The 17,195-nt window shown below is 35.5% G+C and overlaps 1 protein-coding gene and 2 pseudogenes across 1 annotated transcript; 2 read left to right on the top strand and 1 right to left on the bottom strand.

The window, feature by feature from the left end:
• Nucleotides 1–4,339: 4,339 nt before the first annotated feature.
• LOC120131768 (auxin-responsive protein IAA26-like) lies at nucleotides 4,340–6,879 on the top strand. Its single transcript, XM_039148690.1, has 6 exons — nucleotides 4,340–4,931; nucleotides 5,052–5,623; nucleotides 6,028–6,287; nucleotides 6,368–6,515; nucleotides 6,617–6,681; nucleotides 6,780–6,879. Exons 2-6 carry the CDS (start codon nucleotides 5,100–5,102, stop codon nucleotides 6,806–6,808), a joined length of 1,026 nt encoding a protein of 341 aa, XP_039004621.1. The 5' UTR covers nucleotides 4,340–4,931; nucleotides 5,052–5,099; the 3' UTR covers nucleotides 6,809–6,879.
• Nucleotides 6,880–8,936: 2,057 nt separating this feature from the next.
• LOC120131770 lies at nucleotides 8,937–9,665 on the top strand (annotated as a pseudogene).
• A 461-nt stretch (nucleotides 9,666–10,126) lies between these two features.
• On the bottom strand, nucleotides 10,127–14,032 carry LOC120131767 (annotated as a pseudogene).
• Between the last annotated feature and the right edge of the window lie 3,163 nt (nucleotides 14,033–17,195).

Consider the following 17,195-nt stretch of genomic DNA (forward strand, 5'->3'; position numbering starts at 1 on the left):
CAACACCATCGATAGTGGGAAGTGATGCGGTTAACCTGGTTTGACCTTTTCTTTCCCATTGTTTCTTCGACTAGTTTTGTCTTGTAAAAGCGCAACAAATTTTAGATGTGCATCCACAAATTCAAACCCAACACATTCGTTACACCACAGACGTCATCGCTCATGACCTTGTTCAGTGAGCCTCTTCTAGGCTTGCTAATAATAGTATTTATTTTTCAATTTGGAATATCTTGATTTTAGTTTCGATGATGTTCTAAATGATATTATTTATGACTCATCCGCGTATTTTCTTGAAAAATAAAAGACTCTTTTCAAGGTATGACTAAAGTATGACGTATTTTAGTATCAATGTCCACAGCCCACAATACCAGGGCCAGGGCTCGTCCTACTCATATGTTCTTAAATCAAATGTTTTTCTAACGTGGTGTACTTTATTGAAAAAGGGTATTATTTTAATCGATAATGTTATTGGAAAAGGTATTATTTCAACCGATAAGTTTTCTTACGGGGAAGAATGAAAAATGGAACGCTGCAGGTAACAAATAAAAGAGAGCCTGTCCCCTTTAAGAGGGATCTAAATCAAAGAATCGTGTCAGATTCTGTCCGTGACCAACGCAAATCTCAACGTATACAGCAACAAAATTTAACCAATGAACAAACCCTGTCACGGCCTCCTAAAAAGCACTCACGGTTGATGAGTCTCTCTTGTTAATCAATTCAACTTAGTTTAACATCTAATTAAGGGTCTCCATTACTGTTTTTATTTTATTTCTAAGACCACATTTTGTCTTTGTTCTCGAACTACATCTCTGATTTAAAAGAAACGCCCCTCTACTCCTCCGAACAAACCATAAAACTAAATGCTTTGTAACTAAATTGAGGAAAATGAAGTTTAATTAAAATAAAAACTTAATATAAAAAGCTTTTTAAACTCTCTTTTTATTTAAGTATTAAAATTTTTTCGATCAATTCAGATGTTTGACGTTACAAAAAATGTCATTTTAAGTGCTCGACCGTAATAATCTTTAAAAAATTATGTTAAGTGACATGTGTCATATTTATCTAATACTAAAAATTTTCTTTAAAATAAAAAACTTAAAATTATAATTAAAAAAATACTCAGAGTTTTCTCAAATCTTAAAAAATCCTAAAACTTTGAAAACTCTAATTTCAATTTCTATACCTATGTCAGTTGTTATCTTTTGTCGTCGTTACCGCCAACCGAATCTTCTCTTAACCACCTCCACTCAATAATCAGTTATTCGACAAACAACCACAAAAACAAAAGCAAACAAACAATAAAACTGACGAGCAACAAAGATATAAATCGCAACACCCGATTATCTCACCGGCGAGGACGACAATGACCAACAAGGGATATGACAAAGGCCGTGGCAAATGAGGTCAGTGAAGGGGTTGATAAGATTATTATTAAGGATTTTAGGATTTATTTTTAGAGATTTGAGTTTTTTTAGAGAAATTGTTTTTTAAAATAATAATATTTTTAATTTTTTAAATAAATTTTTAAAATTACTTAAATGTGATATGTGTTATTTAACAACTTTTGAACGCCTGTTGCGATCAATGTACTTAAAATGGTAATGTTATAGAATTTACATACCCCGGAAAAAAGTTTATGCACCTAAATGAAAAAAATATGTATAGTTTGAATACTTTTTTAGGCGCAATGTCGAAATTAGATCCAACATTTACCAAAATGATCATTTTGGCCTATATTCTATTTTGTGAACAAAAAAACTTCTCTATAAATGAAAATCATTAGTCAGCAAGCGATCAATGTTTCAAAATATAAGTATTTTTTACCCTAAAATAAAAAGTTGGTTGCCAAAATACTTTAGGAAAAAAAGACTATGAGCCAAAGTGATTATTCTATCAAATCTTATGGGTCGTTTTGTCTTAATATAAAATATTAGGGTCAAAATGCTCTAAAAAGAATAGGAGTCAAAATGATTGTTTTGATAAACATTATGTACTAATATTGACATTATGCCTTTTTCTATTAAGCCTTAAACAAACACCAAATTGGTATATCTAACTTGGCAAAAAAATCACCCGAGGTCTCTAAACTTTTTTTAAAAAACTCAATATGACATTTATCCTATTTTTTAAAATAATGTGACCCTCGAAAAAAAAATCAATGTGAGCATTTAACTTACATTTTTCATCTTTAACCAACGAAACTGTTACTTTCTACTGACGAAACTGTTACTTTCTACTGACGTGTCACGTGAAGTTGCCCAGCTCACCCGTTTATTGACCGGTTCAGATCTCTCAACTTCCTCTTCCTCGCATACCCATCATCGTGATTCATTCACAAGCCATAAACGATGAACGGATCGTTCTTCTCAAGGTTAAACAACAATTGGGTAATCCACTGTCCATTGCTTCGTGGAACTCATCATCCTTGCTGGGCGATTGGCCGATCTACTGCACCGTCGACTCGATAACCAAGCTTCACCTTCGTGAAAAAGACATTACAAAAAAGATCATGCCGTTGATTTGTGACCTCAAAAACCTCACTTTCCTTGACATCCCCTTGAACTTCATCCCCAGGGAATTCCCGATAACGCTTTACAATTATTCAAAGCTTCAAGTTTTAGATATTTTTCAAAACTATTTCGTCGGTCAAATTCCTTATGATATTGACGGAGAATTGTCGAGAAATTTATGCGCCGATAGTGTTTTACAAGGACTGGTCGCTCATACAAATATTCTCGAAGGTGAAATTCTGGGATCGATCGGGGATTGTCGGAGTTTGGGCACTTTTCAACTTCACAACAACAAGTTCGCCGGCGAGGTTCCTTCGGGTTTATGAAGGAGCTTCAATTTGTCAACTTCGATGCTAAGCAAAAAACTCTTTTTCCGGCGAATTACCCAGCCGAGTTGCATAGAACATGTCGAGGTCGAAATCAGTGACAACAAATTGTCCGGCGAAATCTCCGTCGAAACCTCTTCGTGGTTGAATTTGGTCGTCTTTAAAGCGAGCAACAATTTATTTCGCTGCTAAATCCCGAAGGATTCTAAACTCATCACTTTACTTCTCGACGACAATGAATTATCCAACGAATTTCTATAGGAAATCATCTCTCGGGTCAAATCCCAGTCGGCATTAAACGTGTGAGTTGGGTAACTTCACGTGCCACGTCAGTCGAGAGTAACGATTCTATTCGTCAACGACATAAACGTCCATCAAAGTTACAAATCGAGTTTTTTAGGGTTGAAATATCATATATTTTAGGAGACTTTGAATGTCTTTTTTAGTTTTTTCCATTAAAATTTTACGGAAAACATCTTATGTAGTCATTCAATTATTATTTTATTTATACTTTGACCATCAAATTATTATTATTTGGTAACATATCACTAACAATACATTTTTCTTATTTCGATCCGTAACCGTTAAATTTCCATTAATACTTAATATAGAGGGTGACATGATCTGGTATAATAATAATTTTAACTTTTAAAATTTATACGTTATAATAATTTGATTATAATTTAAAAATAATTTAATAATTTTAATTTTCAATATTTAAAAATATCATTAATTTATTCTTCAAACACATCATGATCATCATCCTTTGTCAACCACTACAAATTTATTTCAAACTTTTAGTTTGATCTTAAATCAGCTTAGCTAAATTCAGTTCCTTTTTTTACTAATTTATTTTTAAAAAAAATTGTTTTATGATTTCTTTTTATTCTAAAAATCTAACCTTCATTTACTCCAATCAATCATCTATTGACACGCCATGGTCTCTAGATTAAATCACATTTTCAATTCCTCTATTGCAGCAACTCATTGATATTGTGTTAAAATCCTCATAATTCAGTTCAAGAATTAAAATCATTCTCAAAAGAAAAGGAGTAGCATGTTGAATGAAAATCTAACTCAATTGAAACTGGCCGAAGCTCAAAAGGCTTAGAAAACTTAGATGTTCTTTCATATCTTTTTATGATTTCTTTCGAATAGTTTTACAATGATGGAAGAAGAGAAGGGATGATTGTGGGGTTTCAAATTCCGATTAGATTACGTTATCATACCAATTAAAAAGAGGTCATAATTAATACTTATGTTAATCTTTTAACTCTTAGTAACTGAAAATATATATTGACGATGAGTTTACTTAAAAAGATAACTTGATGGTCAAAGTTAAATATGATAATAGTTGAGTTACCAAGTAGGTAATTTACCCCTAAAGAAAAGAAGTTGGTTAGGGAGACGGGAGAGGAAGGGAAGATTTAAAAGGAGTATGTTTGAGTAGGTCAGCAACAGCACGCTTTGTTTTGTGTTTTGCTCTGTAGTCGCTGCTTTTGCTTCCTGAACTGAACAACCTAACGTTTAAAAGGGTGTTTATGATTCAAGTAATGGGGGTGGGCACACATTTTCAAAAGTGATGTTGAAGTAGCAGCCTCGTGGAGGGATGTGGGTTGCGTTGCGTGACTTGCTCTTCTTATTCTTGTTTCCCTGTTTCATGTTTGGGGTTCTTCAGTAAAAAAGAGAAGGGGAATCTCTTGCTGGTTTTTATATTCTCTTTTTATGCTCTATCTACCTATACAAAATCACCTTCCTATAAACAACAGAGAAAAAGACAGCAACACGAACCCACTTAAGCGTGCCAAAAACCAAAAACCAAAACAAAAAGCAAAGATAAGAACCCACCCCCTCTTACTCTATCCTTTCTGTCTGAGTTGCTTAAAACACTGTTCTTTCTGGGGTTCCTTTCTATTTACCTTTTTTAAAGTTTTTTCCCCATTAAAGGTGTTTGTTTTAAGGAGCGGGATAGTTCTTGCGTTGTTAGCTAAGATCTTCGGAGTTGATTCTTTCTGTTGCTAACCCCTTCTAGTTTTCACGAAGCTTGTCTTTATGGTTCTGAAATTTGGTTGGTTGACTCAGCTTAAGTTTTAGGGTTAGTTTCTGTCTTTGGATTTTCATTACTAGTTTTGCTCTTTACATTTGTTCTATTTTTTCCTTCTTTAGCTTCTAAATCTTGAACACATCTGTTTTCTTTCTTTCTTTTTTCTCTCAGTTTGCTAGTTACAGCTATTCAGGAAAAAAAGGTGATATCTTTGTTGTGATGGAGAGCTCAAAGAATGGGGAAACATGTCCTCGACTTCTGAACTTGATACCCCGAGAAAGAGAATGGCATTTGAAGAGAAAAGATGAAGAGACTGGTCTTTCATCAGAAGAGAAGAAGCTGGAACTGAGGCTTGGTCCCCCAGGTGATGAAGATAACTGGTCCCTCAACGGTACAACCAAAAACTGCAGGGAGAGAGATGAGCATGTGATCTCACTTGGGTACTTATCTTCAATGAACAACAGCAAACAAGCACATAAGTTTCCATCTCCAGAGGACCACAACCCCAACCACCAGGTCGGGTCAGTTTTGTCCCCATCATGGACCAAAAACCACCATGAACTGCTGACAAACCATCCTCCATTTCTTCCCTTCCCATCAACACCCCGACAGAGCTTGCCTTCTATGGCAAAGGAATCATCACAGCCCTGTTGCACTAAAGTGGTAAACATTCAGAATGCAGAGAAAAAACCATTTTCACCTACTGATAATACAGCTGGTTCTCCCAACACTTCTCAGAAAAGGTACTCTCTCTCTCTCTCTCTCTCTCTCTCTCTCTCTCTCTCTCTCTCTGTGTGTGTGTGTGTCTATCTGCATCTCTTTAATTTATGTATTTATTTTCTTTTATTTTTTAAAAAAAAATCTTCTTGACAGAGGATATTCACTGACAAGTCACGAGATTAGCTTATTGATGTTTTGTAGTCCATGCATGCTCTGTTATTTGTTTTTCTCAATCTTTTCATACATGTACCTGCATATTTTGTTGTTTTAGTTCATAATTTTACATTTCTTCAGCTGTTTTCAGGTAACATCATTTATTGTTATTGATCTGCTCATTCATGATGGCTCTTAACATATTCTGGTCGTAAATGCTTAAACTTTTATTTGGGTGTCTAATTGTATGGCTAATATGGTAATGGAAAAACAGAACTGCTCCTGGTCCAGTAGTGGGTTGGCCTCCAATTCGCTCCTTTAGGAAAAATCTTGCAAGCAGCTGCTCTTCAAAACCAGCAGCTGAACCACCACACAAGGCTGCTAATGAGAAAAAAGCTGCTGAACGGACTGCCAAATTTGTGAAAATCAACATGGATGGAGTTCCCATAGGAAGGAAAGTCGATCTCAAAGCTTATGACAGTTATGACAAACTGTCTGCAGCTGTTGATGAACTATTCAGAGGCCTCCTTGCGGGTAGATAAAATTTTCAATGAATAATATATACAATTCTTTAGCTAATTGTAATATTGTGAATGTCACGTGTTTGTGTGCAGCTCAAAGAGATTCCTGTGGTGGTGGAACAGTGAAGAAGTTGGAGGAGGAGAAAGTGATCACGGGCTTATTGGATGGAAGTGGGGAATATACACTGGTTTACCAAGATAACGAAGGAGACAGGATGCTTGTTGGGGATGTTCCGTGGCAGTAAGCATCTTATCAAAGCATTACATTCTTAATGTCTTAACCGTTGATGTATGTATGTATGCTAGATGTTGTGCTTAATCTGAACTGGTTTTTGCTTGCAGCATGTTTGTGTCAACAGTGCAGAGGCTGCGCGTGTTGAGGAGCTCGGAACTTTCTGCCCTCAACCGTGAGTGTTGATTTATTATCAGTTGTTTTTCCTTTTTGTTTATTAGCTTTGCCGCTGCTCTCATTGACGAAATTGGCGGTGCTGCTTGTTTTTCACAGTTGGAAGCAGTTTGAGGATGAGGCTTTGAATTCTGTTTTAATGTATTCAACATTTTGTTCCCTGTTTGGCCTTTCACTCGCTGTAATATGTATATATCACTGGTTTTCTATGTAATTTCTTTTTTTCCTACATCAATGCCACTATCCTTCAGCTCTTTTTCTGTTCAAACGGACCGACCCCAAAGCTCATTCCATCACTTTTGGTATGGTCCCATGATTCTTTGACCATTGTTTCATCATCGACCAAACCTGCCCAACACTTATAAATGACACTTGGTTCATGCATTGTTTGTTTTTTTTTTTTATTATTATCAAAGTCGAGCTTAATCAAACTTTGAGGACAAAATATATTAAAAAAAAGAAAAAAAAAGGTTGAAGGGTCATTATAATTAGGAGCTGCCTAACTTTGGGCCCTAAATTAAGACTTGTATACCTTATATAATTCCATTTGGAGCCTGTGGGAATGTAAGAATGTGTCAAAATGCACGTGCGCGGTAGCAGCCACATGTCGCGGCGCTTCCTTCACGGTTCCAGAACTTGGTGGGTCCTTAACACGTGTCCTTCTTTGATTAAAACAATGGACGGACATGTCTTTTAACTTGTAAACTTGTCCATTGACTTTGTTTCCCAATTTTTTTTACACTAATCAAATACGGCAAGGGTTTTATTAACCAAACTAATTATTATTATTTTTTAATATTTCGGTTTGAATATTAAGTATGTCAGTGATGTGAGCGTTTAATATTAAATAATTAATAATTATCCTTCAACATATATTATCTTATATTTATTATAGATTAATAAAAAAACACTGCTAAGGGTTTGTCAAATACTTGTACGGTTGTTCGACCTTTCGTGGGCTTGTTTCAGTTTTTTCATCATTAAATACTAATTTTCTATTACTATTTTCCTTGGTGTGTAGCAAAACATTCGACTAACCCCGACTAATTTGCATCGTCTTAACGGATATTACTGTAAAAGCAATTTTTTTCCTCTCTTGCAATTGCAAAATGTCAAAAGCATAGGTGATAGAAATTTGCGATTTTAACAATCTGATGTATTTTTATATTTATTTTAGTGCGTCCAAAATTTTATATTTAAAACACTTTCAACAACTATGAATTTTGGTTGATAACAAAGGGAAACGTGAACGTCATTATCGTATAATTTTAGTAAAATATGGATAATTGAACGAGAACATTTAGAGCATATATTATTTTTTAATCACTTTAAGTTAATAAAAAATATATACTTAATTACTAAGCATTTAGACTAATTGATAATTAAAAATTAAATGGTCAAAACATCCTTATGAAAAGAGATAAATCAATTGAACATTCGACGGGTTATATCATATCATATGTTTAATTAAATAAAAAAACTATATTCTTAAGTAACATTATTAAATAATATAGTATATTCATCTGATTTATTGTAGTTTAAAATACTCAATCGATTACATTTAATCTGATATAGTATATTAAATAATATGTTTAAAATATTTTATTAATCAATTAAATGTATTAGTTTGATGTTTAGAACATGCAACGAGTTAGATAAATATATCAAAATCATATATTTAATTAAATACCGCATTATTTATTTAAGTGTCTAGCTTATAAAATTAATGAATTTCCAACTATTATGAAAATGAATGTTTTGCTGTTTTTCTAAGCTACAATAATCATTGTGCTAATTTTTAATATACATGGATCGAAATGTAATCCACATTATATATATATATATATATATTATTGAATTGTGCTTAAATGGTCATTTTAGTCATTGTACTTTTAAAATTTATAAAATTTTCATTAATTTTATTAACTTGTTACGATATGGTCACTATGATGTTGTAATAATTGTAAAATTTTGATAAATTTAATGATCATTTTGTAACAATTCATTAAAATTTATAACCATTTTATAAAGATGAGATAAGTTTGATGATTATTTTGTAATTTTTGAAAGTTTAATACTCAAAAATATCATTTGAGCATAGTTCAATGACCTCCGGTGCCTTTTACCCGAAAAACAAATAGTTGATGGAGTTCCACTTTGATGATAAAAATAACACCAAAACGTGACCCCCACCACACCATACATAGAAGACAATAAAAGCAAGCCAAGGAACAACAGCAGCAGCATGGGGATGTCTTCTTAAACCTAATTACAAGCTTCCATATCCCATTCCTTCAAAATTAAGCACTCACTCTGCTCTCTCTTTATCGCAATCATTGTGCATAACCGAAAATGAAAGCATTAATTCCCTTCAAATCCAAGTTTTTAAACCCGTGCAAAAACTTGTCCCAATCTTCAAGTTCAAGCTTAAAAGGCCAGTATTTATACGACCTCTTAGGTTTAGGCTTAGAAAAGCCCCTCAAACAAGTTTACGATCCATCTTTCGGTTACTAAGACCGCGGAGGAAGATGGATAAACTTGCAGAGCTTCGAAGCATCTCGGAGGCGTCCGGATGCGACAGGTATAGGCTTCTTTTCTCGTCGCCGCTTACGCCTGCTACCTATACGGAGGTCGGAGGAGGTTCCAGGAAGAGGGCATCATCTGACGTGGAAGATGCATGCAGGAGTTTCGAGAATTATTTGGTTGAGATGATTGTTGAAGAAGGGAAAGTGAGCGATTTGATGGATGTGGAGGAGCTGTTATATTGTTGGAAGAACTTGACCAGCCCTGTGTTCATAGATTTGGTTTCTCGATTCTATGGGGAGCTTTGCACCGATTTGTTCTCCGGGAATGACGATGACAATGCTGATACTCCCTAGTCATTAGTAACTCTTCCGACAATGCTGATCACTCCCTAGTCATTAGTAACTCTTCCGTTAAACAAGTTGTATCCCTACATCGAATTTCTCCCATACATGTTTACGTAACTGACCATCTTCTTCCTCTTAACAAATTGCTATTCTTTATGTAATAAACTTAAAGCAGAGAATATATATAGTATGGAAAGCACATTTGTCGATTTTATTTCGAGTGGATTATATAGCAGGCAATGTGAAATACAGTAGGAAGATAATTTGCAGGCACCAAACCAGTGATAGATCTAGAAATTTAAAAATAGGGTTTAAAAATTTTATTACTCTTTTTTCCAACAAAATGGGTGTGCAAAATTTCTTATTCTCTTATCCTTTCCTTAATATATTAATCTATATCTAATAACTTGTCCAAAATAATGGGTATGCAATTGGCCCCCTAGGGAGCCAAGTGCTCCGCCCCTGCACCGAACCATATTAATTATCATTAAACAAAATGTAGCAGAAATGGTTGCATCTGAATATACTTATGTGATTCAGTTTCGAAAAATAATTATTTGCAGGCCTAACAGTAACAGAATAAAACAAAAATGGTAAATAGAATCAAGGCACAGGCCGAAGCTGAAGATTTCGCGCTTCCAAGTCCTGCATTTATACATTTAATCCGCCTCATTGAGTACTCTGCAACTGCAAGCAATTATTTAATGCCCTCGACAACCAGACACATGAATGAAATGTCTAATCCCCCGGAATGCAAAGAAAAGGAAATTGTGGATAGAACCGCCAAGATTTCTCACAAGTAGCTTTAAAAGAACGGCAGAACCAGCTCCTTACTGCTCCCAGGACTCGTATATTTCAAGATACTGTGAATGGGAAGCAGCAAGAAGAGCAGCTCCAATGCCAGAACCATCGTTTGAATGCTCAGTCGTAATGGTTTCAGATATCTCTTCTCCAAGCAATTCATTTAGGGTGTTCTCAAAGCAGTTGCGATATTCCGAATAGTGCTCGTATAGTCCACCATCCATAGCTATCACCGTTTTCTGTTTCTCTCCATCCTTGATTGTGTCTCTCCCCATTTTCTTCAGAATCCCTAGTACCCCAGCAGCCGAAAGACGTGCGCCACGTGTGGCAACAACGTTGCAAAGCTCAACAATTGCCTTTCTCATCTTCAGGGAAGTATTTGATATCTGGAACACAAAGAATGGTATAAACAAGTTTCGCAAAAGACCAATGGAGAGAATCAGATTACCAGAGAAGTTCTGTTGCGATACGACGGTCATAGGCAAAGGAGAAAAGAAGAAGAAGCAAAAGGACCAAGTTTTGCTGAAAAAAAATAACATCTGCAGAAGTTTCAAAAGATTAAAGTATACCTCAAGAACATCTTTCAAATTACTGGCTACCACTTTTAGGTCGGAGGAAGTGTCTCGATGCATTGCTGACATGACTGGTGTCCTGCATAGCTCAAATATCGCCTTTCTTTAATACGATGCAAAAGGCACATCTTTAAGTATATAAAAGGAATAAATATCTGATGAAGTTTCTAAAATATAACAGGAACAAGTGAATGTGCTTCATTCCATGAAATGTAATCCAAAGCTACTGAATGAAAAATATTTCTTACAAAGGAAATGTAATTTGGGTAATACATGAACTCAAAGAAATAAAGCAAAAATTATGTCATCTCTAACAAAGAAATACATCTTCATTTGATGATGTGCACAAAACCTCACATATACTGAATCAAAACGTAATGGTTCTTCAGTCACTTCAGAGTTCAAATTATCCACCCAAAACAAGTTCCTATTGGAATGACCTTTCTAATTCTTGGCAGGACAAATACAATGTTTGACATCGGTTTTCTCATTGCAAACATAGTGGAATGAAAATCACGAGCATTTTAACCAAAGGTAAAGTACAGGCGAAAAATGACTGAATCAAGACAATAAATATCCCAAGAAAGTAAAATTAAAAAGAAAAAAGAGAGAGAGAACAGTAAACAGCCTAGGGAAATTACCCCAATACAAATGGCTTGTGAAGTTTAGGTGGAACAGTGTCACCAAAAAATGCAGCTTCCTCAGCCATCCTACACAAAACTCTACGAACAATTTCTCCCAAATACATTCCAGATATTACCTTCTCATAAATCTGGGATAAATTAAAACAATATTAGATTAAAAGAGAAGAAAAAAAGCTAAAGGACCTAAAAAGCAACAAATTTGAGCAATTACCTGTTCACCAGGATTTAAACTTTCTACATCTAGGGCATGGTCATACTCTGTTAATGGAAGATGTGACGACCTGAAGTTACCCCACTCCATATTTATAACCTTCAGCCAAATATCATCAGCAACTTTAGCATTCATCCTAAACCTAATTAAACAGTTTTATTTCAAACTTACATGGATATCCTCTTTGACATTAATTGTGACATCAAGAAAGAAAAAACAAATTTAAAGCGATAGGGAAGTTGCTAATGGCGATAAAAAAACAGCTAACCATCTCCCCTGATTTGGGTAGTAGACCATGCCACTTTGGTATGGCATGTACTCGTTCCACATATGCAGCATTTGATCCAGTACCAAGGATCACAGCAGCAACAACATTATTGTTGCTATGCCTACCCCCGGCCAGTGTTCCAACAGTGTCATTAACCTGGTGTTAAAATGGTTTTGCTGTAAGACACTATGGGAAAAGAATAGGAAAAGCAAGAAATGTATTCTATATCAAGTTGGTATATAAAGGTCATACAGCCATCGAAAAAGAAAGCCTACAACATAAACCTACCAAAGCTGCAATACGCATGTCAAGGCCCCGTCTTTCCAAGGCTTTAGTCAGTTCTGCTACAACATCTTGGCCAACCTGTTGAATTCAGCAGCCAAGAACAGTAATGAGAAGTTGCATTAATCAATTATATTAAGAAAACCCAAAGGCAGTAATGTTCATTCGAGTGGTACAGATATATAGGGCAAATCTATTGGGGAAATGTCTACATCCATTAAAATATAAGAACGATTACTGCATAACAATTAGCATGAAAAGAGAGTCTGAGAAATGAGTACTGACTGCATCATCTATAGAGAAGCCTTTTGTCCACTTAAGAAGGGTTCCAGAAGCAATAGATGATTGCATCACAGGGAAGGAGAAGGTAAAACCAAGCTCCCTCTGCCTACCAGGTTTTAGCTTAAACTCCGGGCCTTCTTGAGCTATGAAGTTGGCAAGCGCTGCTGCAATATAGTCAAATAATGCCTGAAATCAACATCACCGGTCAGAGAACACAGACTTTATTCCTCAACCAGTTGCCAGTTGTTCATTGAAAAGCAGAAGCTCTTACATCTGAAGTCCCTGTCATCAAACTCGGAGGAATTGACACCTCCTCAAACTGTTGATTAACAATGCTCTATGTTTCCCTCCCAATTGAACTCGTAGCACACGGAAGTTAGTTCCACCAAGGTCCAATGCATAGAATAATCCCTTCTCATCCCTAATATTACAATTGAATCAACTAAAATCCTAATGAACGACTCAAAACATATCAGAATCAATTAAAAAAAAAGTATGAACAAGTCACTCGATTAAGGTCCAATGCATAAAATAATCCCTTCTGGTCCCTGATATTACATTCTATTCAAGGCAAACTCCCAATGAACCATCCAAACATACGGGAATAAATAAAGTATGCTAAAGCATACTAACATGACACTTATCCACCTCCACCATGAAGAGAAGAATCTACGGTGGATCAGATACAACATGGACTTTTTGATATGCACGTATGTAAAAACTATGACCTTGATCCAGTAACATAAACAATCTCAAACAATAGACAAGTTTGGTCAGGCGTAATAACATAGATGCATATATTAACAATATAAGGATAAGCATTGATCTCTAGTGATAAAATCCAAACGAAAGTTACAAAACAGATCAAGTAAATGCATAAGCAAAAGAAAATGAAATACCCAGTAGGCAAATTGTCAACATAGCTGATGAGCATCTTGAGTTTGCTGCCACCTTCAGAGGCAAGACCAGCATGCATCTCCACAATCATGGCATCAGCCACTTGTCTCAGCCTCGGAATCGGAGTGACACACTTTTCTTCAAACTCTTTCAATATCTCCATTGCTTTCACCCACCTCCCTGACTTCTTCCTTTTCCGATGAATGACCACCGCCGCTGCCGCTGCCACCGCCACCGCTATCCCACACACCACCGCCACCCTAACTGCCACCTTCCCCATTTTCCCACCGCAAAAATAAAGGTCTGTTTTTTTATAAAAAAAAATTAAAAGGAAAAAGAAGAAAAGATCAAGCAAAAATAAAAAAGAAGGCTTTATTTGGAGATTAATAACAAATGGGAATTTGGAGTTGTGTGATTCAAATCAGTGAATGGTGGTTGAATCTAGATTGTAATTCTGTGCATAAAATAAAACCAGATTAAGAGTAAACAAAAAGCAAAGGTTTTTGCTTTGGGTTGGAGAGAGAGAGAGAGAGACTCTCTCAGTTTGAGGGGCCAAAAAATTTGGGAAACTGATGTAAATCATGGCAATTTACCAAAAAAAATCACACTATTAAAAAAAATATTACCTATAAAACACTATTTCCTAACTATTTTCCGATCTACCACATTTTTTAATGAGAGAGAAATAGGTGCATAACAGGAGACATGTCTTAGTTGGGGGAGAGAAGGTGTGTCGCATGAAACGTGTCTTTCATGGGTTTTATGAATGGCGCGTATTATGGAATGTGTCTCTCTTGAATGCGCATTGTAGGGGACGCATCTCTCATACTTGATAAATTTAAGTTCAGGGTTTTATGTCAAAGCGATTTTAGTGTTTTATAATTGATTTTAAGATTTTTAGTGGTTTAGGGTGTCATATGATTTAGGGTTTTTAAAAAAGTTTAGGGTTAAATTTGATTGTATGTTAGAATGTTTGTGTTTTTAAAGTATGATAGAATTAAAGTTGATTGTATGTTAGATTGTAAGAAATAAACGTTAAACATTTAATTGAAAAATTATATAGATATACGAAATTGTCATCTTGTAAAATAAACAAACTGAAATCACATTAATTAAAACTAAAAGAAAACGAAATAACATAAGTTGAAACATTAGAAAATATGATTACATGAGTGGTGATCAATAGTTACGTGATGATGAAAGAGATGGACAATTTCTTTTATTATGATCGGGGTTTTTGCAATGGTCACATCTTAAGTTTTGTCTTGACGTCTCTCGAATATTCATATCACAATGAATTCGAGTGGATTTTGGACGACCTTGCTCCTTTAATAAGTTCGGATCTGGTATAATTGGAAGTCAAGTCAAAACCTCATTTGAGTCTTTGTCACTACCTATGGGGAAAACTCATATTTATATACCTTGAATACTTGTGAAAGTTTGTATACGAGATCCACATAACGTTTATAGTCTTGACGAGAAAATGAGCAAGCTGCTATGACATGGGAGCATAAATACTTCAAATCTTGAAAAAATCCACAATCATAACATATATCTCGTAGATTATATCTGAAAGAGTTAGATTCAATCTCTTGCAGATGTCGTGGCATTTCTGTGATCTGAAATAATTTTTGGGTGCGAGAAAAGCTTATTACGGACATGTTGTTTGATGCTGCAACCTTTCGCTACAGGTCTGCTACTAAGCGTGAGTGATAAACATGATCGTTTTGTAACCAAGTAAGAGCTTACACAAAATAAATAAAAAAGTTGTTATTATATAAAAATATTACATTTGTTATTAAATAAAGAAAACCAAATTAAAAACATTACAAACTAAACAAGTTTATCGATGTCTGCGTCTCGAATGTGTTCCATAAGGCAGTGGCTGTCTATTTCGATGAGGGTTTCTTCGTATAAGTTGTTCTTTCTCCTCACTCTCATCATCATCAGTAGCAGATACATTTTGTTGATCAAAGAAGGATGACGATGTATTACCTCCACAGAATAAGAACTCTAAAGGTGTATGACTAACAATCCCACCGCTCATTAAAAACTGTGAAAAATAGACATCGATGAATGCAAAAAATGGGTCGGAGGTGTATGAGTCTGTGGTAGCGCATCACCCGCCAAATAAGCAGCATATGAAGCTCATGCTGGATCTACAAGCATGTAACTGTAATATCCGCCTGAAGAGGTCATAAAACCCTACGGGACATAGGAACCTGCTATGGTGGCATCTAAAATAGAGACAGTGTTATCTGAAACAATTGTGGAGCAATCTGAAATGGCTACATCCCCATCTGGAACAGTTATAGAATATAACCCGGTGTAGACGGTGACTATTGTGATGGTTTCAGTGCTACAGCTGAAGACGAACCAAAAGTGTCTATTCTCTGTCCATGAGTTGGGAGACGATGCGACTTATGACGGTGGACGCCTTTCTCGACGTCGATAAATGCTCTGGGCTTGTGCTTCCTCAAAAAGTAAGAACGACTTACCGTTCATGTTGAACCACTGGTAGTAGTCATTCGTAACCGAATATTAATCCACATAAATCGGTTCCCTACGGGGAATGTGTCCATGTTGATCCTCTCACATCATCACTCACTCGATGTGTTTCATCAGCTAGTTGACTTCTTTTTTCCCCTGTCTATCGATGTTATGAAAATTTTCGAGATTCATAGGTGCTTCTGGAATAAATTGTATAAAACTAAATTGCCGGAGCACACGATCAGTAGGATTCCACTCGACAATAATATAACATATCAAAGGGACCACCGCCATCCATGCATCTAGTGGGTCACTCATATTAAGTGGGATACAATGTCTTATTTTTCAGTAGCACAAGGAGTCCATTGAAGCTACAACAAATATATGTAATTCTTTTCAAAATAATATTTTAATTATATAACGATAATTAAAGATAAATAACAAAATTTAAATACATACTTATGTACCAGCTTTTTGATAAATGAGTAGTCGAATTTCTTCTAATTCGTCTGATATATCACGATGATATTTCCTTACACATGACCATCTATTCAGTATAAAAATATTTATTATATACTCAAACAAATTATTTATATACAAACTTAGTATTGAAATTCCCTCAGCAATAACGGGAAGACTAACGGGTTCTTCACCACCGGACATAAAAAGGCATGAACTACCACGCCCATGATTGTAGAAACAGGAGACACCCGCTGATAACATTTTTCCGATAATGAGTTGCTCATCACATTTCTCTATACAGAGATGCCAAAACTATGGAGCCCCAACTGAATGACCCGACAACTTAAAAATCGACGAGGTGACTCAACCATATATAATGATCTTGGTTGCGAGATTTATCGAGCATCAAGATCCCTTATATCAGTTGTAATATGCAATCCCAGACAACTCTTTTAGCTTGTTCCTCAGAACAATCTTCACTCAAATGTTCAACATAAGTCGCCAACCATGATAATGATATTCAACCACCATTAAAATCAGGTGGGATACCTCCAAGATATTCCTCGCATAATGAATGTCAGTCATCATCCGCCACACCCGAAATGACATCCCTTTCTACCGACAGCCTCAAATGTAAGGAAACATTTTCCAGCATAATCGTACAATTCCCACACAGAAGATGGATAATTTGTGTCTCCGGTTTCCACCTCTCGACTAGTGCATAAATAAGATTGCT

This window comes from Hibiscus syriacus, unplaced genomic scaffold, assembly GCF_006381635.1.
Source record: "Hibiscus syriacus cultivar Baekdansim isolate YM2019G1 unplaced genomic scaffold, ASM638163v2 tig00110556_pilon, whole genome shotgun sequence".
NCBI classification, from domain to species: Eukaryota; Viridiplantae; Streptophyta; class Magnoliopsida; order Malvales; family Malvaceae; genus Hibiscus; species Hibiscus syriacus.

Coding starts and splice junctions, on each gene's coding strand:
- LOC120131768 (XM_039148690.1), top strand. CDS start 5,100: ATGGAGAGCTCAAAGAATGGGGAAACATGTCCTCGACTTCTGAACTTG. Junction 5,624..6,027: donor CCCAACACTTCTCAGAAAAG/GTACTCTCTCTC, acceptor ATGGAAAAACAG/AACTGCTCCTGGTCCAGTAG. Junction 6,288..6,367: donor ATTCAGAGGCCTCCTTGCGG/GTAGATAAAATT, acceptor GTTTGTGTGCAG/CTCAAAGAGATTCCTGTGGT.